Below are 27,734 nucleotides of genomic sequence, written 5' to 3'. Positions count from 1 at the left end.
CAAGGCGGTGAGTAAACTCCCAACTTAATATGCGATTTGTGCTTTAAGTCGTGCTAATTCATGCTACTCAGAAAAACACTTCCTCTGCGGTGAGTGGAGCAGGGTCTTCACCCACCACGGCGACTCGCATGCCCCCCCCACTGCACAACGAGCGTTACCTGTAGTCACACCAGGGGCACCGGTAGGGCTTTTCTCCCGTGTGGACCCGCTTGTGCCGAGTCAGATGAGACTGCGTTGTGGAGGCGAAGTTACACTCATCGCACTTGAAAGGTTTTTCTCCTGTAATGTACCGAGAAGGGTTGTACGTGAATAATTACAAAAATTGGAAATGAAGGGCTTAACCTGTTATTGACAATTAAAAAGATACTTATTTCCATGAAACTTTAAGATCAGACATATTTAGGACATTTGAATATTTATTCACAGAGGGAGAAAGCGAGAAGATACTACTGACTTTTATTTCTCTATTAGAATAGAAGCAAGGGATATGTTAGATGGCTCAGATGTAACTTATACAAACAAGAATCTAAATTACCTAATTTAACAGAAACACAAAGTGAAGCAGTCATCTGGATAAAAACATAACTATCAACTTTGGTTTAGCACTGTATTTGAAGTCATTTAACAAACTATGTTACATTAGAGCCATTATAAAAATCTCAGTGAAGTTAAAAACCACAGAAAAGCATATAACAGAGGTGTACTTTGAGTATGAGATGTGGAAAACTTATTAAAACCTTAAAGTTAAATATGAAGAAAAAAATAAAAGCAAGCTATACATTGATACCAATTAAACAGTGTTATAAGTGAAGAGAAGTTACAATTCACTAAGTTGACTAAAAGGTAAGCAGGTCTCAAAGAAACATTTGAAATAATATTTAACAGCACTTTAAATTTCACCTCCCATAGGACTATCACATGCAGCTCGCTCCTGAGCCAGTTCAAAGGCCCGCCAGGACCCATGGCCTCTGACCAACACTTTTCTCTCCTTCGCACAGTCAAAGAAATCCCATCTGACCTGTTTTTAATTCCACTAGTACACTGGCTGTTGAGGACCTGAGATGGGGTGGTTTAATTTTAACTAATGTAAATTAAAATTTAAAAACTGACTCTGGATTCACTTGTTGAAAAAATGTTTAAGTCTGGAACAGCTTGGGAATGAGAATCTAACTTTTCAACATGTAAATTTTATCAAATCTAAATACACATCATGGAGTTCAGATAAAAATTCGACCTCTGTTTTGAGATGTGCTACAAGTGTGAAATACAACATCAGATTTCAAAATCCTGAAACAAAAGAATAAAATATTGATGATAATGTTATATTGACTTATACTGACTTCATTTTGAAAAGATAATAATTTGGATGTATTTGGTTAAATCATTTATAAAAAATAATTTCACCTGTTACTTTTTCCTTTTTTTAATATGGTTACCAGGCAACTTAAAATGGTGTATGTACGGCTCACACCTATGGACCAGAGAAAACCTCACCACCTCTTCCCCTAAAACGTGTAGACATATAGAAATACTCTTGTCAAGAGACATTTTCCTGAGAGATTTTACATACAGGATGGATTCATTTTACATATATGTTCATTATTCCACTTTTTACTTCTTATTTTCCATGTCTTTGTAATACTTTTGTAAGTATACTATCACAGAGAAGATAAGGGATGAAACATCTCGGTTTAAAATTACTCTACATCAGTTCTGCTAACAACAAAGCTACGTCTGCTGTGAAAATTAGAACATTTAGAAACCTGCCCTACATTCTCTAAGCCTGTTATATACGGCCTTGTCCGCAACTGCAGTAACGTTTACTGAATGCACGCACGTCTCCCCGGTGGTATTTCATCTGTCACCACAGCCCAGGGCAGCAGTTAGAAGAAGCCAAATGGACTTCAAACCCAGTCCAGGTTTTGCCATATTTCACCCCTTCCTTACGTGTTGAACCCCTGAGTAAGGTCAGGAGAACACATGAGTGCCGCAGGTAGCCGTGAGGATTGACGCAGGTGAGGCAGAGGGAGGACACTCAGCCGGTGCCCAATGACCAGTGTTCCTGGCATTGTTATGACAAACCGCCTAGACACCGGTAAGTGCAAACCACTCTCACGGGAGAAAAGCAGCAGCACACTAAAGGTTCTCAGTAACAGCTCACATGGGGAGGGCACAGCTCAAGTGGTAGAGCGCATGCTTGGCACGCGTGAGGTCCGGGGTTCAATCCCCAGTACCTCCTCAATAAGTAAACTAATTACCTCGCCCCCCTCCCCCACAAAGAGCTCATAGCCAGTAAAAGAGACAAGCCTACAGCAGACATAAAGCAATGAATGGTTTCGTAACGTTAGGGGTCTTGACGTAGACGTATCATTTAACAGATCCGATCAGGGATATTTGCCTATTCTTGTAAAAAGAAGGCCATGCACAAAGCAGAGTCAGAATCATGGCATTGAGAGGGATGCCTGTCTCTTTTAGCCATCTGTCCTTAAGATAAATCTCATGTGCAACACCCCAATCAAGTGGTCGCCCAGGGTCAGCTTGAACAAGTCTTTGTTCTCAGTTTCTAAACTGCTGGTCAGGTCACTTAAGTTGCTATAGACAACTCAATTGTACTGAACTGACTTATACAAAAAAATCACTTTCACAATGACAGCAGGTTTTGCTTTTATTCGAGGGACACTATAGGGTATCTTTGCGTTGCATAGAACTAAAAGAAAATAGCTCAGTCTCTTCAAGTTGACACAGAAATATTCTATGTCATGGAAACACAGAAACATTCATGCACAAACATACCTGAAAACTTCCACATTCATTCCAAGGACTGAATTGCTCATTAAATTCAATTAAAAGGATTTCAACTGTACACCGGCATCAAAGGGTAGCTCACATGGAAAACAGAAACACAAAGAGAGGCACTCACCTGGATAAGAACACCCACACTACTACTTCAGCGACTTGACAAGCCTGTCTAGACTGACCACAGCCCAGGCGATGGACACAGCATCATCCCACGGGTGTCCCTGGACCCCTTTCCTCTTCCGCTATCTCAGCCCCAAGCAAACACTCACCTGCTTCCTGTCACTACTTCTCAGTCACATTTCCTAGAAGTTTATATAAGGTATGCACTCTCTTTTGCCCAGCCCTTCTCTCAGCGTCATTTTGTGGATCACTCATGTTGTGCGAGACAGAAATCCTTCCTCCATCTGTGTAGCTGAGCAGTAGGGCAGTAGCCCTTGTGTGATATCATGGTGAGTCATTCACCTGCCGGAGGCCTTCTGAGTTATTTTCACTGTCGGTATTACAAGGAAAGCTGCTATAAATCTTCATGTCAAGTCTTTCCTTGGACAGGTATTTCCCTCTCTACTGGGTAAGTACCTAGGAGTGGGATAGCTGGGTCATGAGGTAGGTACACACTCCACCTTGTAAGAGATGGCCAGACTGTCTTCCAAAGTGGTTTGACCATTACAATCCTCCTGGCTGTGCATGAGAGCTCTCAGAGCCCCAAATCCTCACCAGCACTCAGTGTACTCGGTGCTTTAAATCTGCATTTCTCTAGTGATGAAGTTGAGGGCTGTTTCATGTGCTTATTTGCTATACGTTTATATTCTTTGGTGAAGGGCCTGTTCAAATCTTTTGACCATTTTTTAATTGGTTGTTTCCTTAAAATTGTTTTGAGAGCACTTTACATATTAGAGACAAATGATTTCATAAGATTTATGGTTTATACATATGTTTCTCAGTCCATGGTTTGTCTTTTCATTCTGTCTTTCAAAGAAGAAAAGTTAGTAATTTGTAAAGTTTTCAATTTGTTTTTCAATTTATAATTCTTCAAGTTACAATTCTTCTCATTTATGAAATAGGCTTTTGATGTGATAGCTAAGAAATCTTTGACAATCTGTGGTCACAAGGATTTTTAAAAATTGTCTTCTAAAATTTATCTAGTTTTAAGTTTGTATTTAGACTATGGTCATTTTGAGTTCATCTTTGTACATGATATGATATGTGGGTCAAATTTTATTTTTACTGCCTGTGGATAGTCAACCAGCTCAGCATTATGTATTGAAGAGATTAAACTGGCTTTGGTCCTCTGTCAAAGCTCAACTGACTACGCAGGTGTGGGATGCTCTAGAATCTCCATTCCATTCCATTGATGTATTTGTCTACCTTGATGACAATACTGGAATGATTTGATTATTGTAGCTTTATCGTAAGTCATGGATTCAGGTTGTTTAAGTCAAGTTTGGTCATCTTTCTCAAACTTGTTTGACTATTTCACTGTTGCATTTCCATATGAATTTTAAAATCAGCTTGTCAATTTCTTTAAAAAAAAAAAAAAACCTTAAGGATTTGAAATGATCAGTGTGAGAGGAAATGAAACGCTAACAACATCGAGTTCCCCACTCCATGGGCTATCACTCTGCTTACATCTTCTTTCATTTCTCTCAGCAGTACTCTAACGTTTCCTATCTAGAAGTCTTGTGCATCCTTTGTTAGATTTATCTCTAAATATTGTACCTTGGTGAAAACAAGTGACAAATAAATGCATGAGTCTATTCTGCTCCACTGATCTATCTGGAAATCTTTATGCCAATACAATACTGTCATGATCATTGTAGCTATGTAAGACTTCAAATTAGGTAGTATGAATCTTCCACTTTTAATATGATGAATCTAAGGGGTCAAACAATTTAAAGTTTTTTTTTCATTAAACAAATTCACAAATGTATTCTGATGTCTCCTTACTCCATTCAACCAAAGTATCTGAAAGTGTGTTGGCATCCTGACTCCCTGCTCACTGGTCTATTCTAATAGCCTTTGTAGATGTCTTTCTCCATTTTTCATAGATCTGGCAGGAATCGAGATGGGTGACATTATGGACTCACTACGAGTTAGTGGTATAAATAAAAGGTCATCCAAGCTCTTCAGAGTTAATTTTCTTGGTGAGAAGGTTTAACATAAGCACTTAAAAAATGGTAAATGCAACAAGGTTATTTCATTTAAATGTTCATTGCATTTTTATGTGACACAATTTAAAATTTAAAAAAACACTTGTAAAGAATAATGTCATTCATATTCTCTATAACCCTAACAATTCGAAGTTCATATTAAGTTGGCATTATACTGCAATAAACTATATATTGTCATTTCATATTTAACCTGACAACACTATCGATTAAACTGTGTGAGCTTTAGAAATTTTAAATACTCTCATAGGCTGACAGAGAAACGCTACCCAAATATACTCCATAAAATATTGGCTACAACCACTAAGTAAAGGAAGATTCAAGCACGTCTGAGTTCTTGACAGGAGACCACTCCGTGTCAATTTATATAGACCACAATTTATTCACATCCGTACATAGCAGTTAATTTATGTCTCATTCATTTTGTTACACGTTCAATACTATTATGTGAATGTTTTCCTTGGTATCTTTTTTTTTAATCCAGAAACAATCTCTTCAAGAAATTTCTGGTAATTTCTTCAAGAAAACACACTTCAGAAAAATAGAAGCTCTTGTCTGTTAGTCTCAATATCCAGCAAAAAATAAATACATAAACTCAACTTCTAGATTGTAAAATTTGAAGAAAATCTTACAAACTTTATACAAGAATTGCAGTTTGCTAGTATCTGTTAACTGCATGAACTGAGACAGGCACTGTATGAGGAGGTGTACACACTGATTAAGGAAAAATTTCTGGACTGATCAAACTGACCTGGCACACTGGGAACGGTCCTCAGGGATCCTGTCACTCTAAAGCCAGGAGGATGAATGAAGCTGAGTGAGACAGTAATTGGCCCTGCACAATGCCACCTGCGGGTCCCCAGGGCTACCTGCCCACATCCTGGTGGCGAGGCTTCCTTTCCTCCCGTTTCCCTTATGGAACAGCACATGCTACTGCGAACCGTGTTGCTCTCATGCTTCCCTGTACAAGCAACAGTCTCAGCCAAAAAAACCCACAAGGAGTGTTCTGCGTCTGAGGCTCCTCGGACAGAAGACTGACAGAAAGCCGGCGGAGGGACACGAGCAGGGTGCGGCCGGGAGCGGTGCCCCGTGCGCCACAAGCCACCAGTCGCGGGGCACTCCGGCCATGACTCCCGCTGCACGCGAGGAGCTGCTCCTGTGCCCTTGAATCAAGGGTCTCTGACAGGTGATAAAAGTAAATCTTGGGATGGAAGATGTTTTGTGTCAGCCCCCGAGACAGCCTGTATTGCAGCCGGGAATTATTTACGCCATTTGGAACACTTCTGATACCGATCCCCTTCCAAGCTGACTGTAATTTGGGTGGGCACTCTGCGGTAAAAAGGTAAACCGTGTCAAAGAGGAATACATCAGAGAAACACAGGTATCAAAAGAACCAAAGAAATCCAACCTTGGGGAAAAAAAGTTGTGTGTTGCTTAAATACTATCAATCTGGTGTTAAAGCTAAGGGCCTAGACTGAGTTGTACTAAGCTGTTTGGCTGAAGCAAACAGTCTTAAGAACTGACTTTGGTATTAAAGAATCATGTTTGATTTGTGCCATAGAGGCAGATAAATGCCAAAAAGACAGATGCCTCTGTCTGTGAGACATTGTCCTATATGGTATAAAGTTAATAGCAAAGTAATAAGGAGCCTCTGGACCTGACATAAAATATAAAGTTGTGCCTGCTAGATGCAGGCTTCATGATCGATCACCTGTAAACGCCGGTGATCACAGCATTCTGTCCCCACTGCGGCGGGAAGGGGGAGCCCTGCCAGGCTGGCCCAGGTGGCACACGGGTGGGTCTGCTGGCCCCCAGGGCCACGCCAGGGTGAGACCAGGTGAGCAACAATAACACCTGAATGGTAACAGTTTGGGCATTAATAAACTGAAAATATTAAGAAACAAAAAACCAAAAAAACACATGTATTTCCAACTTCTCCAAAATAGCAGCCAAGGTTGACTGCCAACCACTGGGCTTGTCTGCCATCTCTTACGTTGAATCTTTAAACCCCCAGATTAAAAAAAAAAATGTGATCACAGGTTGCTACCGTACACGTAAACTGGAGTTTTAAGTTTATAAAGTTAAGTGTATTTCCAACATTATGTTAAACACTGGAAATTTCTCAACTCAGTAACCTTTATCCCGTATAGAAATTTGAATCATATAAACTTAAGATCTAAAAGGAATGACTGGCATTAATTTTCATTGGTCTTTAAATACCATAATGGGCATTAAAACTCCTTGTAGCTAACTGTTGAATATAACATACCAAGAATCAAAATACCATAAACAGCGTATTTCATGTGTCTTAATTTTACACCATTTTGAGTGTAACTGCCAACTCAACCGTTCTCACGGTGCTCAAGAAAACGTCTAACACTGAGTTAGTTATACATTCTGTTACTATACGATTTATCATCTAAACTAGAACACTTCTGAGAGTAAAACGTGGTTCTATTAATAGTTACAAGGGACAACACCACACATCAGCACTGTCCCAGGCATATATAATTCAGAATTTAAAGTAATTACTTGTAAGACCTATTGCAGCATACCAAGTAGGTAATCAACCTTAACAAACGTTTAAAACTTTGCACCCTTATGTGTTCCTAACCAAGGCATCTGTTTTATTTTGTTGAATCACCAAGAATGCACATCATGGAAAAAAAAAAAAAAGATTCTCATCAATGCCCTTATCTACTTAAGCTGCCTCTTCACTGCCTTCCATTCTTGGTAGCAAAAATAAGTGAAATGGCATCAACGCACAACCACAGCTACTTGGTCCTGCTGGCAGAGGGATGGACGGCCAGGTGGTCAGCTAGGCCAGGAGAGAGATGGGAGGGCAGGGCGGTGGGTGAGCAGGTAAGCAGCAGCCGAGAGACAGGTGAGCGGGAAGGCAGGCGGCAGAGCCTGGCTGGGAGGAGGAGGAGAGCACATGAAAGGAACACGGTGCCCTGTCCTCCCACAGAAGGAGGGCCTTGCCTCTGCAGAAGTGTCTGGTATGGCTGCACGCTGGAGGACACACACTTTTCTCCCTCCTGCTTACCATGAATTTACAGAGGACACCTGACCCACAACACCCGCAGTAGGTTTACTTTACAAATATATCAAAACAATCTTATATTATTCAAGTAGAATTTTCAGTAGACCCTCAAGTATGCAGATTTCACAAAAATTGACAAGACAGGCAATAGAGGCCCAAAAGCGCGTGCGGGGGGCCGGCCATGACTGGGGCCACACTGACCTGTGTGCTGCCGGCGGTGCTTGGTGAGGGCGTGCCGGGTCCCGCCAGCAAAGCCACAGAGGTCACACAGGAACGACTTCTCGCCTGTTGCGACAATAAACAGATGAGGGACTGCGGAGGTCACAGACCATTAAAACATGTCTATCAAGGCTTTCAGGGTTACTAATCCCTCCAATCAAATGTTTCCATGTAAATATGTCAAATGGGAATGAAATTACCACTGCGGTTTATTGACTGTGATAAAATCTGAAAAGCACCACTGAACATAATTACATACTTGTCAGACCCATAAAAATTAGCTTTATTATCAATGGAATGGTTTTGTACAACTTCATTTCTGGTAGATGTCTTCCAGATGGGGCAGCTTTATGCACTTGAACAGTTTTTATGCATATCCTGATTTTTTACAATTCCCATACATCTGGCCTTTCTGAGCTGAGTAAAGATTGCTTGGAATAGTTAATATACAGTATATATGATTCTGCTTAAATAAAACATTGAATTTTCTAACAACTGAAGGATACTGAATTGGTTTTACCTGATTCTATCAGAGTCTTCTTTAATAATGTCCTACTTAATAATATGAATGAAATGGTTTCCTTAAATATACTGAAGATCCCAAGTAAATAAAATCCATATCACTCAATACCAATAGCAATTCAGTGCTGTTTATGTTTCTCAAACTTCCGTGGTACAAAAAAGGAAGTCTAGGGATTGCTAAAGAAATTGTATAAAAATTCGTATTACTCATCTTTAATGATGACTCCTGGCTGGAAAATTCTGCAACAATGAGAGAGAGATTTGGCAGACTTCATATTTGTGAAATGTGTAAATGCTCATTTTTAAAACGTTTTTACACAAGCTAACATTCTGCCCCACAGTGCACACACACGTGCAATCTCTCTCTCGTCCACAGCGTATCTGGGCAGTAAGTGCCGGCACACAGACAGGCTACCCCAGAAGGCTCACAAAGAAGGACCAAAGAATACAAATGCTAACCTTGGAGAGAGGCACTGAAATCATACTTCCAAAAAATGAAACAAATCATCTGTATGTATCTTAACCGGCTTTACTCATTTGGATGTTTAATGCAACAAGTCTTTTAAGGGTTTTTGCCCACGTCAGCCTACATTGTTCTAAAACAGTTAGGTGTACTGGAACAGAAATCTAGCTTGAGGTGTTTTGGAAATGGTACTCGCCTTTTTAAGGTTAGAAAAAACAGTAAATATAGGAAGGCAGAATAATCAAAGAGTAATCAGAGTCTTCCCCTCACCTAAAAGCAATACTAGCTTCTCTCATGTAAATGAATGAATATATTAATAAAGAGAGTTTTAACCTAATTATGTTTAATCTTATTTCCCAATGGTATGTTAAAATGCTCATTATGATCGTTTATAAAATAAGGCAGAATTTAAATACTTTTTCTATCTTTTCTATTTTGGGGTTAAGTTTATTTCTTGGAATCATTATATCAATATAGGAAAAAAAAGAACAGAGTAGATGGGCTGTGAAGAATAAAGTTTAATTACAATCACTCATTTAATTATTTAATCAATTTGAAATATAAATCTTTCTAACTAGCTGTATTATCAATTAAAGAACACTGAAAGTAGACTTTTTTCTTAAATCCCAAAAGATAATTTGCTCGTTAATATTAACGTACTAGTCTATGTTGAGGCAAAATTGTTCTCTATGATTTATTCATCACCAGAGTTTCGTGGGCATTAACCCCTGGTGACCGTGTGGAAATGTGAACACGCCGTCCACACGCGCACACACAGTCACAAGCACACGTGTCTGGGGGGTGGCGGGGGAAGACTGGCGCTGTGCTGTCCCATCAGAGGAAGCTCTAATGAGGAAAGGGTGTTCCTCTTCCTTCCGGATTCAAGAAGACTATCATGCCTTTTTTCTCATTCTTTGTGATCCGTAGCTTTCTTGTAAGATATAAACATTAGCAGACAAATTCTCATGAAATTTACATTCCTTACAGGTATATGTGCTGCATGTATGAATGAAGTTTTATCTCCTTTCCTATTTTAAGATATGTATAAGCACAAAGACAAAAAACCTATTAATTTTCCCTGTGATTTGGTTCTAGATACATAAGTGACCTTAATTTTTTTGATGTGTAGGGTTTTTTCTAGGATGCTAGCCTGCGATGTATATTGTATGTCATATTTACCTTGGTGGCTTGATTTCCTTGTCCTTCTAAATCCAATTTTCATCTGCCCCCTCCCTTTAAGGGGGTAGATGGAGTCAGGGTTGGATAGTGGGCAATAGAGTATTTTTCAAGAAAAAAATTTAAAGAAAAAACTAAATGTAATAAAATATACTCAATGTAAAAAAGGGTTTACTTAACATGCCATATTTATATGATAGCAGAGATATAATAGGAGACTTTTCTTAACAACTTGAATTAGTTTCAAGTGTGCCATTTTGCATTCAAATGTAGAAAGACACGGAAACCAATCCTTTATTTTCTATTAGAAAACAGCCACTGTCCCCTATCTCTCATTATGGTGCAGACTACAAGACCTAACAACAAAAATCCATATTATTGATCCAGCCAAGTCTCCACAATTATTCTTTAGAAGGAAACGCCGACGATAAATTACATCTGCACTGGCTTTTCATCTGCTGTTCGATATAAGTGATCTCTCAGGGCAGGCTGGAGACCTTAAATCGTCAACGCCCTTGTCAAGGAAGCTGAGGAGGCCTGGGCTTCCCACAAACTGCTTCAGAAGAACTTTTAACCTATAATTTCTAACAATAATATAGGATTCCTGGCAATGAGAAGAACATTTGGGAATGCTGATTAAAATTTATTATTTCTTCCCTTGAAACAAAATCCCTTCTGAGAGGTGTAAAGAGAGTGGAGGCCACACAAACGCCACAGAGCTCGCGGCAACAGCCTTGGGGAGCCGAGGCGGGCCCCCAGCCACACACCGGTGACGCGTGCAGGGGCCGCGGCCCTTGGATAATGAAAACCACGTCGTAAACGCTGGATATGGCCAGGGGAAATACATTATGAAGGCCCAAATGGAGAGGGCTCAGGACCATGCCTAGAACAGGTGTATTCCGGATGCTGCTTCTACTCTTAGTTGGTTTAAATTCCAAACAGTCCGTGAAATGTTTTGATGTACAATGGATATGAATTTGTACTTTTTAAATAAATAATTAGCTGAAAAATTTATACTAGCTAAATTCAGATTAGTCTCTCTGTGTTAATTTCAAAAAAAGAAAGGAAAAGTCTTGCATCTGCTAGTATTCTCTTAAGAGAAATATTAATTTGATTTAAAAAATTCTAAGTGGTACACAGAAACAAGATTCAGTAATGTTCAAAAACATGACAGCACTGAGCTCACATCAGTAACAAAATATGACTGGTTCTCTATGAACACAATCTCTACAAATGATCTTCTATCAAGATCCCACCTACAGAGATGTTTGAACACATACACGTACATGTACACACACAACATAAATCAGCTCTGAAACACGAAACTTGCTTTATTTAAACACGTGTGTGCACGCACACACTCATACGCTAAAATTACCTTGAGTATCACTGAAACCCAAGGAAATGACACCACACCCTTTTTTTTTTTTTGATACCATGTACCTTCTAACATGCAGTGACCGCAACCTTAAAACCTACAGACAGGGAAGGCCCTCCGGGCCTGCCGGGCTGCCGGGGCGCGGGCACACCTGTGTGCGTGCGGTAGTGGTCCTTCATGGCGGAGGCCGTGAGGAAGGAGTAGTGACACGTGGGCCAGGTGCACTTGAACGGCTTTTCTCCCGTGTGGAGTTTCATGTGGTTGTTGAGGGCCCACTTCTCTGTGAAGCTCCTGTCACACAAGTGGCACGAAAACTTCCTGCATGGAGGAGAGAGAAAGCGAGGCAGGCGTTAGGCCGCGGCCGCCCCCCCCCCCCCCCCAAGCGGGCCGCGCGCCCGGTGCGGGGAGGAGGCCCGCGGCCCGGTCTGTCATGTCTGTATAACCAGGCATTGATTTTTCTGTCCAGGCCTGGCACTCCAGCCATTTATTCTCTGCTTTGCGGTTGGGCCCAACGGGTTTGAAAAATTCTGTTACAGCCCAGTCACCCCTGAGGCAAATGTGAGAATAGATTTCACCTGCACAGGCCTGCACCACTTATCCCGGGCAGGGCTGTCAGAGCAAAGGCTAAATGAAAAGCCATCCGTACTAAACCGCTCAGACAGCCCCGCTCTCCGCGGGCTGCGGCCAGAGCCCCGGCCCGGCCGGGACGCACGCTCCTGCCTGCGCCGCGCGGCCCGCCCCCGAGGCTGCTCTGACCCCGCTGTCCGGCGGCGGCACACAAGGGTGCGGAAGTTCCCTTCAGTGCGGATGAAGAGTGTAAATGTAACTTTGAATAAACTGTGCCTCTGGGAACAATGAACCTCAATTATCTCCTGGATGGAATGAAAACTGAAAATAACAGATCAGTACTCAAACGCTAGAAAATACTTCAGCCCCACGGTTCCCAGTTAAAGATCTTTTTAACACCTTTAGTAACCGAGGTAAAATGAACCAGAAGCAAAACCCTTCACTACTTTCTCTGGTTGCTCTTCTGCTCGTTTTCACTTGCATTCATGGACTCAACACCGAGATTTACTTCTCATTTCTGGTATCACTGAGTTTAAAGCGATCCTGGTGACTAACTCAGCAGTGTCCAGCTAATTAATTTGGGATAATGAACAGTCAAATAAAACCAAATTAAAACCTAATATTCAAAATTAAAATATTTTAATAAGTTGATAAGCACAATGAGACAGAAAAGACAGACTATGGTGGCTTGATTTGACCATCGTAAACTGGTTTATACTTTTTGCAAGTAAATATAACTTTAAAAATAAGATTATAACCTGTGTTTCAAATTATGATATAAACAAGGAGATGTAAACAAGGAGATGTATACTCGTTCCATAAACACTTTAACTATGATTTTAGAAATTTCCTTACTCCTGTAAGGGTAGAAGAACTCCAAGCTCCAGTTAATTAATCTCCTCGTCTTGAGACAAACGTGGATTACTTTAACAAATTAATCGGTGTTTCACAAATTCTTATGAATCGAAATACGAAGTTATCTTTCATAAGAACCCCTCTTCATTTGTTATATGTAGTGTATTTTTACATTAGATCTTAAGTGCAACAGAAGTAAGAACTGCTAAATATTTAAGAAACGTCACATAAAATATCTTAAGTGCTTCATTAATATTAAAATTGCCAATTAATATATCTATATAATATATGTGTAGGGAAATTCTATTTACAGCCATTAGCACAGACTGTCTTTGAAATTAACGTATCATTTGATCATTGCTTACTGGTTCTAGAGAATGACAAATAGAACTAAATACTTCAAAATGCACTGTAAAAAAATATCATGTCCGTATATCTCTTTGACGGGTCTTCATGCATTTAACATTTCAAAACCGTGACAGGGATCTTATTTCCAAGATAAATTCCCCTATCTACTTATTTCTTCATGTATTTATTGTGGATCTAACCTTCTCCTACAAGAAATAAATAAGGAGGTTAAGTAGATGATATCTTTTAACAAATAGTCTCTCCAGACTGCATTACAACTTTATGAATGACAAAATAAATCCCTCATTTTAGAATCTACCATGATGTACATTTAACAAAATTACATCTATGAAACCTCAATATATGTACTCTATTATTCATACACAATAAAAATGTTAAACTAGAGCTTAGAGCCTGTCATGAAATGACAAAAGCCAGATAACAAAGAACTAAGGCCACCGCTTGACTTTCAGAAAACCTCACGTGTTTGACAACGTGCCTTATGAAAAGAAGGTCACGCACTGGTACTTTGAAAAGAACCTGAAATGTTACCAATGTAAAGTGTCCTTATAAGACTAAGACCTGCTCATCAAAGGGGACCATGCAACTTGGAGTCTCAAACGTTGCAAAATGTCTGCCTTCCTGCGACACGTAGGGACGGCGTCCACTGGGGGATTCGCTCTCCCTGGGCCGTCAGGAAGCCCATCTGGAGGTGCCTCCAGGACAGAACCTGAGCTCAAACGTGCACTTCTGCTCTGCCACGTGGACCCAAGAAGGGAAGGCACCATGGTGTGTTCTGGGTGTGCTTTGGAAAGGCTTGGACACCCCCTACACCACAAGCACTGTTCCAGAAGGCAGAAACAGAGAGGAAAGAGTCAGATTTGGCTCTCGAGGAAATCACGGTCTACTAAGTGAGAGAACCCCTCCACAAAAATAACCTCAATGTCAGGAGAAAAATGTAAAATGCCAACATAAATTTTAAAGAAGAAGGAATTACTGGGGCAGGGCAGATTAAGGATGGCTTCCCAGAGGTGGCGTTTAGATTCAGAAGATGGGTGGCAAGTGGAGACACAGGCCAGCAGGGGAAATGGGCGAGAGGCAGTGCGGGGACAGTCACGGAGCTGGGAGCTCAGGGCCCCAACAGGCCGCGTCACCTGTGGTCTCACAGCCGGCCCCCCTCAACTGGGCAGGGCCACCCAGTTCCCTAGATACCAGGGGAAGCCCTGGGGCCACCACTAGGCTGGGCTGACTATTATCAGTGCTTTTCTATCCCCGCGTGGTGGGCTTCCATCAGAAACTTCCTGCTTAACCGAGCTTACGATATAGTAAAAAGACATCTGTTTGGCAAAAACTTGCTAGTCACCATGAAGGGAGTTAAACAGCTGGTCAGCTAGAAGGATGTGCAATGGTGAGTGACAACCATGTGACGCGGACAAGCTAAAAGGCAGACAGCTACGATGGCGCTCAGTTGGCCTGGTGACAACATTTCCAGCCTTACATAATCTAGTGCGTTATAACGGGTAATAAAAAGTTCAAAACACCAAATAGTACTACGAGACTTGCAATGAAAAAGGCCAGTTTGTTACCTTCCCTTTCCTCCGGCTTCACTAGATGTTTCTACTGGATATAAAGTGATATTAAAGGGTTTCAAAAGGAAGGAAAAAAACACAAAAGCAAAATAAATCAAAACGAACCCTGACTTCTCAACAGCAAAGCAGGAATTAGAAGACAATGCAGCAATGATTTGAACATTTTGAGGGGAATGATCTTAAACGCGGAATGTTACATGTAACACCTTTAAGCAGTTCCTAACAGGTGCTGGCGTTACCGAGTTCTTGGTTTCCAGGGGTTGAGATGTCTATCATGCTAAAAACTTTGTGGAATAAACCCTTCTTCCTGTGGGTAACTGTCATATAAAAGTTAGTTAAGAGTTCATCTGAGAGCGTGGATTTATAAGTATTCCTAAATTAAACAGGGCTTCTAGCTTACATTCTAAGCATTTTTCTAGTACTCGTGATATGACAGCAGGTTCCTTTACGTCCTGTTACATGTGCAGTGTCCTCCTTCACCCCTCACACTGGCAACGGCCCCGAGCCTGTGTTCTCTCTGTTAAATCCGGTAGGAGACCTTCTCTGAAATCACTCAGGACATGATTTGTAATAATGGAGCCACAACTGAAACCCAACTCTCTAGACCTAAAATTCTGAATAGAGAATACTAAATATCTTCATTGCTACACATGTAATAAAAACTAGAACTTCTCATGGAGGTGTTGCTAGGTGTTATGTACGTACAAAGTTAAACTGAAGAATTAGCAGGTGTTTGAATTATTTTTATATGATTAATGGCACCATCTTAACACACACTTCTGCCTTAGAGAAACTGTTAGAGCAACTGTCTGTTTGTGAATGCTTACAGGGCAGGCAAGTTATGTCAAAGCAGGTAAATTCCATTCTGAGTTGTGCCCTTAACTTTATCTTTCTACATTACTACGGAAGGTAAACATCCAAACAAGAGATTTTATACTCCTCTTCAAAATGTATTTTTAAATGTTATTTTAAGGTTTTTAAATCTTGTTAGGTGGGTTATTCATTCAGTTTATTGGCAAGTTAATAAGAAATCTGCACATATCCCACTTACATATGAAGATAAAAGTATTTTGATACTTTGGTGCTTTATTGCTTTATAATTTTTGAATATAGTAGGAAGTGTCACTAGTATATTTTTATGTTCTTTTCTAATCTCTCCAATTCAGGATAATTTGGAACGTAACTGCCTTGGTGATGCTTCTTAGAGCGGCAGATGTCCTAACCTCGTCTTTCTCCCGGATACCCCAGCCTGGGGATACGTGACTGAGAAACTCAGGCACAAGCACAGGCCTGTGGGGGGGAAAATGTATCTCCATTAAAATGTAAACAATCTTGAATATCCATCAGCTAGGGGTAGAAAAATACTGAATTTAAAATAATGAACATCATAATGATGTTAAAAATGAATCAACAAGAGCTACATTTATCAGCCGGGGTTAAACAACCTAAAAAATGTCACTGCATTAAAACAAAACAGGCTAGGTAGAGAATTGTACCGTTTATATACAATTTTTCAATTCAGGGGAAATACTAAATATAAACATATGAGCTCCACATGCAAAAACACACATGACATCCCAGTTTATGACAACTGCTTGTTTCTGAGAAAGAGGTTAGGGTGTGCATACAGGGGCAGAGTTAACTACAGTTGTACAATTTTGTTTTTTTTTTTAAAGGAATACAAAGTAAATATGGCCACAGGTTAACATCTTCCAAAGTGCTTTCACTAGTTATGAAATTTTCACAACTCAAAATGAATATTTTAATTAAGCAATCCAACAATCTCTCATCTTCTCCAATGTCTTGTCAAATTAATAAGTCATACAAATTCGTATCTATAAAAAACACAGCAAGGAGCAAGATCTGCTACAGATGAAAATGTAATAAAACAGTAAGCTAAATTTTGTTAAAATATTAAATAATCACGCAGTTATTATCTTTCAAAACTGTGAAAAAAAAGGTGTTGACTGATTCGAAACGATTACTGTAACATTAAACTGATGTTGCAAAAACTTAACTGACAGGTATCGCTCGTCTTTAAGAATAAACATAGAACACAGAAGTGTGTGAAAACAATCCAAGGTTTGTATGATTCCTAGCAAAACAGTCCAATATACTAATGAATTTGTTTCAACAATTTCTAAGTCACTCAAATACTACCAATACACATGCAGTTTCTTTGGAATAACAGCCTCATTTTAAAATTACTATAATTTAATAATTATGTAATAATACACTAAGAGATGAAATCAAAACAGAATATGATGAGGTTTTAGCCCAGTAGGGTTACCATACAAATTTCTGCTGAGCTACACATAAAACTGAAAAACAATCACCTTCCTGAACAAAGCAGCACATAAAAAGGCAAGTACAGACAGCCACTGCAGAGCGACTTCAGTGATCAGTGAGTTCACATGAGCATCTTCTGCTAAAAGGTACCCGAAAGATAACAAAGCAAAATGGAGAAGTTCAAGAAATTCTGCCACAGTAACAAATCCAACACGTATACGCACCAGCACCCTGAGACACCCATACTGTTTCTGACCTAGGGAACGTGGAGGGAAAATACCCAGCACTTAAACTACCTACTCACACAAGACAGGCACTAAATCCACATTAATTACCCCAATATTACTCCACAGCAGTTCTGCTCATCTTATTTCTATGAGGTTCCAAAGAACTATTATCTATTTTTAAATAAAATACACAACTTTAAACTGCATGGAAAAGTAAGAATCTCTGTTTTCTTTAAATTGAAAATCGAAAAGGTACACTGACAGCTAATAACCCGGAAGACACGAAGACACTCAGGGTCCCTCTAGCCACTTCCTTCTGAACACACACACACGTGTGTGTGTGTGTGTGTGTAAAGCTTTGACTCAATGAAGTTGCATCCTGAAACCAAAAATAGTCCAGGGTAATACTCTTCTCCAGATTACTTAATTAGGCTAGATGCTGAGAGTGACCTGTTTCTGATTATATATAAAACATGAGCATGATTTATATCAAGAGGCCACAAAGACCTGAGATTAGAAAGGCTTCATTTACTAAATTCAACTCTTTAGGCCCAAGCGTGGCTCAGAGAGGAAAGTCGGAAACCACCGAGAGGGCATTTATACAGCACACAAGGGAGCCTGTGCTTAAGCCGAGAGCCTTGAGTGTGTTTTTGCCCTGAACGGGTGATAATTAGCCTGGTTAACAGGCTAGATCCTTGTTAACTAGCTGGGAAAGAAATTTAACCTCACTCTCACCAACGACTATCATCTTAAAACCTGTTAAGATATCATTCTGGTTCTAAAAGCTGTGAAATACATTTTCTGGCCCTTTCAGTTCTTTCCAAAAGTTGAAAAGCTCTGTGTCAAAATTACTTTTGGGAGAAGCATTGGGCAGAATATTAATCCCAGGTTGCCTCAGTCTACTGAGAACCAAGAGAATGACTCATTCTAAAGAAAAACATTCAAGGATTACAAGGGCCATGCCCTCCAGATTGAAATCATCCTTCAAAATCTCATTCCCATGAAATTTTTCTTTGTCAAAGAGACCATAAACTCTGGCCTACCCCAAACCATCCTACTGAATTCAGCTGGAACGGCCCCAGTTCCACTGCACGAGCCGTATCCCACACTCCCCACCACAACAGGGGACAGGAACGGCTCTGTGTAAAGGTCAATAAATATTTTCTACTTGGTGGGCCAGCAAGTCTTTGATGTAACTTTCCAACTCGGCCTCTGTAGCACAAAAGTAGCCATGGACAATCCATAAACAAGTGAGTGTGGCTGTGTTCCAATAAAACTTTATTTACGAAAGCCGGCAGTGGGCCCATCCTGGCCTGCAGGCGGTGGTCTGCCAATCCCTGGCTTAGGTGAGGTTGCACCCCTCAACCCGTACCCCTAAAAGCACCCTGATCTGTACAGGCTAAATGATTCTGAATCAAACACTGCCACAAACAAAGGTCCACTCAGCCCCCTTTGCAGGGTTTGAGACATTGGTTTAGTCCTGAAATAGTTTGTGTTTCCTGCAGGGCTTCAAAACCCCCAGCATGAGAAGGACAGGTGGAAGGAATTATCCTGCATATGAGACCCATTCCAGTGCAGACTGGCCCGTCCTCTTCAAACCACTCCCTTTCAAGTGGATGGCAGAGCTGGAGGGCTTGCAAAGTTGAAACAATTTTAACTAACCATAGAAGTCAAGTCCCGGAGAACAAGACATATATTAAATTGCCACAGTCCTCTAGTCTGGACTAAATGAAATTTTATCGCTTCAGGTTAGGTAAGAAAACACTGGATTTACGCAGGGAAGGTTAAAATAGCAGTTACAAATAGAGGACTAATATTACTGTTTAAAGACCATATAAAGAGAATTTCTTTTAAATCATTGCTTTTACTGATATAAATAATTTGGGCTAAAATGACAAAATGCACTTCAAACCCCATTTACACCTTCATCCCAGATGTCTCGACTAATGTTCAGTCTTTGGACATTTATAACACAAGCCTAACAGTCTTCAAATTATAACAGCTCAGCTACTTCTGTATCAATTGACCAATTAAAGAAAAGTATATATTCGAACCTACTGTGTGTCCAGCAATGCCCTGTGCTATGCAGAAACCTGTAAATGAACGAAAGATATATACATCTCCCCAAAAGGAGCCTAGGACTCAATGGTCGACACTAATGTTGGTGAAATAACTGGAACAAAAGCGCACCACATTTTGCTGGACTTTTTAAAATAGCTTTTTGAAAAGATGTTTAGAAAAAGCATCGGTGAATGTAGATTGAAGCAGCTGGAAAAGGTTTTATGCAGGAGGTGGGGCTTCGGTGGGTGTGAGAGGTCAGAGCGGACTTCCCATAGCAGAGGCGGCAGGAGTGACAAGCGGCAGGAGACGCAGGCAGGGCTGGGTGAGGTGGGGTGTGCCAGCCCCGGGCCCATCATCCCAACTGGGGCGGGGGTGGGGAGCACAGAAGGGACAAAACAAGTTGCATCACTTAAACTGAGTCAGATTAAAGAGATCTAAATAACTTGGGCTAAAATGAGAGAGAAATCCTGCTAACAAGACAACAGAAATTTGACTTTGATATGTCTGTTTTTCTGTTCTTTGTTTTTCCTTTTCCTCCTTCCTATGTCTCTGCCATTGCTTGTTTTTCACAACTGTTTGATTATAATTTTCTAAGGAGCTTAGTGTGGCTTTATCCTTCACGAAGGATATGGTACACTTGAATACAAGCCAAAAACGGGTACACGCCTGGGGAGAAACCTACCATAACACTGTGCAAACCTGAGATTTATGATAAACCCGTTTACGTACTGGGCCAAATGATACACCATCTTATAAACAGCATGCAGGTGCTGACAAGGACGGCTGTGTTTCAAGCTACGTGCCTGTGGATGCTGCAGAAGTCTTAGCTCAGAGCAGAGAACCCCAAACTACATCATCTGCATGTCAATGGGAAAAGGCTTTACCAAGTTTTCAGGTGACACTCTTGCCACTTACAATATTAGAATGAATTGATTTACAAATATAAATAAGATAGATTTTACAAATAAGACCAAAAAATAGGCTTACAGAAAGGAGAAAAGCACTAATTTAAAAAAATCAACTACAAAATCAATTTTCTTTTAAATTTTAATATGTTAATATTAAACACAACTGATATATTAATAGAAGCTGAGCATGGGCCAGAAGTTCTTTCCTGATTCAGACAACTTGTCACTGAACCACTCATCAAGAAACTATGACTTGTACAGAATTTATAAAAGTCATAATAATGTCTTTATACTGTAGTGTTACAATATTATGCCAAAAATTGTTTCATTGACATGGTTGTGTGAAATGTTACTAGGACAAATGTACATTGTGGAAGAACATCACGCATCTGTGCAAACACGATGATTCCAATCCCCTTTGCTAGTAGAGCTGACAGCTTCCTATGAACAACGCTGCTCAGTTCCTTGCACGCCACAGACTCGGAAATAATACTTGGGGTCAGATATTCATGCTGCCGGGGGAAGAAAAGTTAATAAGTGTCTGGCCTTGGGCAGCCTCTCTGAGCCTCAGTAGGACTATGTAATTTTTATTCCTGGCCTGTATTCACGTCAATATTTCTAAAAATACCGAGCACGAGACATCTCTTCATTTTACATTACAGTGTAGATCGCTGGCGTTCTGTAAATAGTAAATCATAAGAATTATCTATTATCCCAGCACTGTTAAAACAGCAAGAGTAAGGGAGCCGTAGTTTCATCCTCGGATCCCTTACAGCTCCAACCCTCCCATGAAGACCTCTCAGGGTGTTGTAAACAGAATAGCTTTTTCTCAACAACATTAATAAGCTGAAGACAACAAGGCTGCTCACAGGTAGCGCCTGAGTTACGCCCCTAACACAGCAGATTTAAACCTGTCAATAACACAGCCCTGTCAGGCCCAGCAGCAGACAGCAGAGTATTTAATTCTCTAAACTTATGCATTTGTTAAGGGACAGTGGACCTTCACTACTTATCCAAAAGGTAACTTCACAGGACTCAAGTACATGGCAGATTCAATGGAAATGAACAAAATAATATTTCTTCCTACCAAACAAGCTTAAAATCGCCTTCAATAAATGTATAAAAATCAGGTATTTTTTCCTAAAAATATTCTTTTAATACCGCAACGTGTTCCAGAGACCTGTGCATTTTCTGTACTAACAAGTATGGTCTGTTTGCACTTTACCATGTAGGTCCTTATGTATCTATTATGGAAACAGGATTTCTGGACATTTGAGTATATTTGCCAGATTCAGAAAGGACTGTCCAACGTGACGGTGACTGTGTGATTTGCTGGAGCTGGGAAAGGCAGCCTTTCCAAACTTAGGTATTTCATTGTCTTGGCCTTTGTCATCATCTCGGCCTTCTAGCGTGTCAGGATGATCTAGGGAACCATTTGAGCTCAAGGTAAGATTAGCTAGAAGGGTTGAGATGTATGGCCCAGTAATCTCAGAGTTCAGTACAAAATTGACCCTTTCTGAGACCTCAGGCCGAGGAGCGGCAGTTACAGTAGACTCGCCGAGTAAACGTCCCAGGGCATCTGTGCATTGGAGCGTCACCGCGGCACAACGCGGGTTCAGAAGATGGGTTCGCTGTGGCCCCTGTGGGGCCCGATGTGGATCACAGCTTGCTTTAAATCATAATATCCTGACATGCAGGTACACAGGAAGATCATGTCGTACGGGACTTGATCTACTCCTTTCCAAATCGTAAGTTCAAGGGAAAGTACTAAAATTAGATTAACATAGAAAACAAGTATCCAAGGGTTTTAAAGTCACTGTGATCCAACTGAGAGTAAGTAGGTAATTAGATACTAGTGGTCCCGTCCCTGTTTCTCACACACACCCCTGCGCAGTGGGTATGAAGTAGCCTGCAGTGAAGCTCGAGCTGACCCACAGAGTCATACATCTCTCAGGTGTATCTGGATGGAAAGCGCCTTCTGAACACAGCGGAAAGCAATTAATTCAGCCTCCTTTCAGTACAAAAGGGTGTTATTTACTTAAAATGTTGTACGTGTACAGCTATGGAATTCTTGTTTTCACAAAATAGATTTGTGGATTTCATCTACTCATACATTCTAAATTATTTTGAAAAGATAAATTCAGATAGGCATCTAAAAACACTGCCTATAGATCATTTATACTAGTTTTTCAAATCTTATCCACCTCAAACAAAAGACTATGTGGAATAACATTATCACTTATTGTATACCTTCCAGCATTCAAAATATTAAAGCAAATTCCTTTCTAATATAATTAAGTGCACAAGCAAAAACAACTGGAAGGGTGTAGGTGATAAAATGTTTACACTTGGCATAACTATAGCGCTAGGGAAGCTAAAATACAGAATTAACTGACGCTATCAAAGTGAGGTTAACAACAAAAAAGACTTTTCAATTATGGGCTAAGAAGGAATAAAAATGAAAGTCAAAGAGCTTGCTAGTTTAGACTTTATGATACAAAGAAAACAAAACCACTCAACTCTTTATATCACTACTATCTTTTTATTAAGATTTTTCAAACTGAAATACATGGAAATGAATTAAAGTCCAAGAAATTATTTCACCTAAGGCAGTAACAAGGAGGCTTTCGGCCAAGTGGGAGCAGCCACGAAGTTTGGTGAGTGTCAGGCGGGGCCAGCTGCCCCCGCAGAGCCGGGGGACAGCAGCCTTTGAGCGAAGGCACCGGAAAGAGTCGAGGGCGCCCAGCAGGAGGGACGGCGGCACCCCGTTCTGTGATGTGGCCACGTCTGCATCCTGCCAAGCCTGGCACACAGGCATCTTCGATGAATGTCAGACTGAGCACAAGAGCATGGCCTGACCTCCACCCGGCAGCCTGAGACACCAGCAGCCGAGGGCAAACGCCTCCCTGACTTGGGAACACAAGTCTCTAGATGGTCTCGTGATTCTCGGCCGCCACCTGCGCCAGCACCCCCCACCCCCGCCCTTGGGAGCCCCGATGACCTACGTGCCCTCCTCTGGTGACATCCACGTTTGTATAAATGATTTGCTGAGCCTACGCAGTGAAGGCCACAAAGCTGACAGCTAACCGCAGACACTGTTCATTACGATGAAAGAATCTTCTGTTTGCCGCGAGAAAGCACGTGATGACAGTTCTGGGAGAGATGGTTCCAGGTGTTCCACGCTTGACGGAGGGACTGGGGACTGAACCCAGGACCTCATGCGTGCTGAGCACACGCAGCCGCCTCGACACCAGCTTAGCTGAGACACGAGTGCCTGGGTTGTTCTTTTAGCCCGAATTTCAACCTATGTCAGGTGCAATGGAGTTGGAATAAAATACCTCCAGAGTACGTTGCAACAATAAAACCCTACATTTCTAATTTCAACTAAATTTCCACCTAGTCCAGTCCTGAGGATGTGTTCCCAAAGACCCACATTTCTGAAGCGACATGACTGAAGGCTGTCCTCTCCAGCACAGGAAAGAAGGGCTCTGAGGAAAAGACTCAATCAAATATGTCTGGCTGGGGTCAACCAACCATCACAGTTGACAAGAAATTCTCTCTTGCCGTATCTGAAGGCCCTGTCTTTCTATCGGCGTGGGGGGTTGGGGGGTTCAGTCCAAACGGTAGTTAATCCTCCACTGGCACAAAAAGACCTGACTTGCAGGAGACCAAGGCTTGAGAGCTCTAGCCCTCATTTGTCTGAGACAGTAAAATAAAACACAGAAAGTAACAGTCTAATAAACCATCCTTTATAATAATGAGTTAAGCTTATTATTACACAGGACAGGAAGCGCAGGTGGGGGGAGTAGGATAGTCGCATTGGGAAGGACCAGAGAGCGCGCCCGAAGGTAAGCCGCTCTGACGCCTACAGGGAGCCGGTGCTCCAACAATGACTGAACTTCGCGACTAAAACCCAGAGGCTAGGAAGAAACAGCAATAAAAGACGAATAAAAGGAGACTTCCATACAGACCCAGAAGATGCAGAAGAAGCCTTCCCCTGGAATTTACATGAGGAGATGCACAGAAACTTACCTAACAGCTAAGAACTAAAGGGGAGGTGCTGAGAGGCAGAAGAGACACTCGTCCTCACTTCTACAAACCGCCTCAGGGAATGTCCAGGGGCCGTGCTGCACATTTCCAAACATCGCCAACAATTTTCATAATAGAGAAGTTTGTATCGGTTGCCAGCATCTACTACTTTTCAAAGATAATACGCAGCAGAGCACTGAGGAACACATGCCGAGTTGCTCGGAAGCGGGAGGTGGAGGAAATGTCCTGGGAATAAAGCCCAGGTGAAGACTGTCCTCTGGGGACAACGAAAGCGAAAAGCATTAGCGCACTTCAACCACCAGCAAGCGAGCAAGCCCCCTGACGGACTCCAGCTTTCACCTGCGCGTGCGTCGGTCCGACCAGGGCTCAACTTGACGGGCAGAGTTGGTAACAGAGGAAAAGAGGTGAAGAGGCAGAATTATGGTAGAATTCAATGACCAGACTTCAGGGTATGCTTCTAAATAAGTTGATCTAAAAATGTGGGCAATGTAACAATTAATAAAACCACTGAAAATCTGACTTAATTATGTGAAGTTATGATAAAGGGCTGTGTAAATGTACTCTGTACTCTGGTACCAGGGCAATCCAAACACAGGTACCACACCTTCACAGAGCACAGGATGGGACGCGATCACACCCTCACCCCACAGGACTGCTGTCAGTGGGCCAGGTGCGCGTGCTTTTGTATACTTTTATTTCTCTTTTCCCTTGCTGTTAAAATTCTTAGAAAAACCTTTGGCCACTCTCAGACACGTGTGCCACCTGTCCCTGGGCAAGAGCACCTCCCTGGGAGCCCGCCAGCTGCCTCTGCTACACCGGCTCAACCTGACTGCCGCTTGCTTCCCTGGCCAGAGTTCAAAGATGTGTCCTGCAAACCTCCTGGTCATAGACGACCATGGTCCATGGCCGAGGTCCCCTCTTTGTTGAAAACAATCACTACTGACTCCCATCATTTGCAGTTAGCAAGGAATCATTCATTTGGTAAAACCAATCTGAAGATCTGAACGAAAATTTAATCAATCTAAATAATCTGACAGAAACCTTAAAGAAAACTTCTAAAGTGACACTGTTTACCTGATGAGTGGATATTACAATGGAGACTTACTATAATACAGATCTTTCAGTCACGGAAAGATGCTCTATTCTCACTGAACAAACATATGAAAACACTAAACTCATTTTTAACTCTGAGTTTAAAGTCATAAACTCAGATAAAAAGCTTCAATTTCTCCTCAAGAGTAAGATTTAATGTACAGAGTCTTAAATATTGACACTCATAAAGTCACTGCTATTCGCAGTCAGCAAATAATGAAATAATAAAAGGTATTTTTAAAACGAAAAACTAGGTGTTGATGTAACACATATAAAAGTCAATAAAATAAATGCACACATATAAGTACAGGCATCTTAACAAACCAAAGCAGACCCCCTTGGACACCCCTGCTCAACAGCTACCGGCACGGCGGGCTACGCACTCCCAGAAGCCGTAATTGGGCATGATGCATTCTATCCGCTTTCCCACGATGTAAAAATAACCAAGCTAAGTAAAGTTATTCCTGCCCAGAACATGCTGTCTATCCGTGTGGCTGAAAGCAAACCTCTAGTAAATTCCAATGTATCCTCTTGCCAATCAAGAAACGAATGACTGGCACTAAGGCAGTCTTATCTGGGCCTTAAGTCTGCGGCACCTTCTGCGAAATGATGTCATTGCTCTAGCAGACGAAAATAAGCAGATTATTACAGTGACTGGAAGCAAACTAAACATTTGGATTTTTGCATGGACAGATTTACACACTGTCTGTCAGATAAAGCACAGTTTGCCTGCTGCTTACACTACAAGCATGTGCCTGACAGCTTCCTCCCAGGGTGAGCATCTGGTTACATCAACAGGCCATCCCCACCTTTCCTGAAGACTGACAGTCTGTCTTAGTTTAAAGTGCAGTTTCGGACTATCAGTTTTCCTGTCTTGCACACGAGGCCGATTACCATCAGAGCACTTCCTGGAGGTCCAATCAGGTTTTCTCACTGCCTGATTCTGGGCCATACAAAGTGTGGTGGACACAGGGATGGGAAAAATATAACTCTGGAACCAGTTCTGATGACTGCTCCTAAGGCATGTGTTCAAGGGAGAATCAGGTCAGTGTGTGTGTGTGTGTGTGTGTGTGTGTGTCTACAAAATTACCTCTGAAATAATTCACAAGTATATAATGGTTTTTTTAACCCTAATGGTTTTATTTATAAAATTAATTAGTATTTCTATTTTTACAGTTGCTGTGTTTTTTACTGAATTTTTTGTATCATTCCAGCAATTAAATGAAACACCAGTGGCTTATGGTCATATAAAACCCTAACACTGAGCTCAATGAAATGTTTAAAAAGTAATCTACCCCTAGTTAACACTGTTCCTGTCCCCACCATGATACCCAAAAGAAAACTTACCGAATCAACATACCAGTGAATGTTGATGCGTGAAAGTGTGGCTTAAAACTTACTCTGGCAGCAACAGCAAATGGCAGCGAAAACTAGTCACAAGCAAATGGTGACTATAGATGCTGCGAACCTGCTTCAGATGGGTGAGGGTACGTTTCGGTCTGCCAAGCAGTAACACCAGCAGCAGCAGCAGCAGCAGCAGCAGCAGCAGCAGCAGCAGCAGCAGCAGCAGCAGCAGAAATAAATAACGGTAGTGTCACCACAGTTCTGCAGTTCATCGGAAGCTCAGTTACAAGTTACCCTGAATCAAACACTGATTATTTAATAATTAGGTACTTCTCAAAAATAAAGGCATGAGGTTCTCATTCAAAGTGGTCTGGCTGATCAAGACAGATGAATTTCCTTTTAATAAGGAAAACAGTAGGCACTAGTCATTTTAAAGAAAGGAATGAATGTCTTGAACTCCATTGTTAGGGACACATGCATTTCTTAATTTTTATCCCTTGGTGCCACACTATTTGGGAGCTGTTGCAAGGGAAAAAATTCAAGTATCTCCACGGCTAATATATTAATTAAACAAATGTCTCTTGACTATGGGCCAGATCCTATCCCGTGTTCTGGAAACACAAAGATAAATAGGACACA

At 41.2% G+C, this 27,734-nt stretch overlaps 1 protein-coding gene across 3 annotated transcripts in view; it reads right to left on the bottom strand.

Annotated features, from left to right (window-relative positions):
- ZNF407 (zinc finger protein 407) overlaps positions 1–27,734 on the bottom strand; it is a 365,141-nt gene that overhangs the window by 138,593 nt on the left and 198,814 nt on the right. For 2 of the 3 annotated variants that reach the window (XM_031441739.2, XM_064480435.1), the window contains exons 5-7: positions 11,917–12,083; positions 8,209–8,292; positions 159–279 (exon numbers count right to left, since the gene is read on the bottom strand). In XM_031441739.2, coding sequence (XP_031297599.2) covers positions 159–279; positions 8,209–8,292; positions 11,917–12,083 — 372 coding nt within the window. Of the gene's footprint in view, positions 1–158; positions 280–8,208; positions 8,293–11,916; positions 12,084–25,884; positions 27,251–27,734 lie in introns of those variants that run through there. The other variant, XM_064480436.1, reaches the window with a different exon arrangement.

Source organism: Camelus dromedarius, chromosome 28 (genome assembly GCF_036321535.1).
Source record: "Camelus dromedarius isolate mCamDro1 chromosome 28, mCamDro1.pat, whole genome shotgun sequence".
Lineage (NCBI taxonomy): Eukaryota > Metazoa > Chordata > Mammalia > Artiodactyla > Camelidae > Camelus > Camelus dromedarius.
The sequence above is the reverse complement of the archived record's forward strand: the minus strand, read 5'-3'. Positions and strand labels throughout refer to the sequence as shown.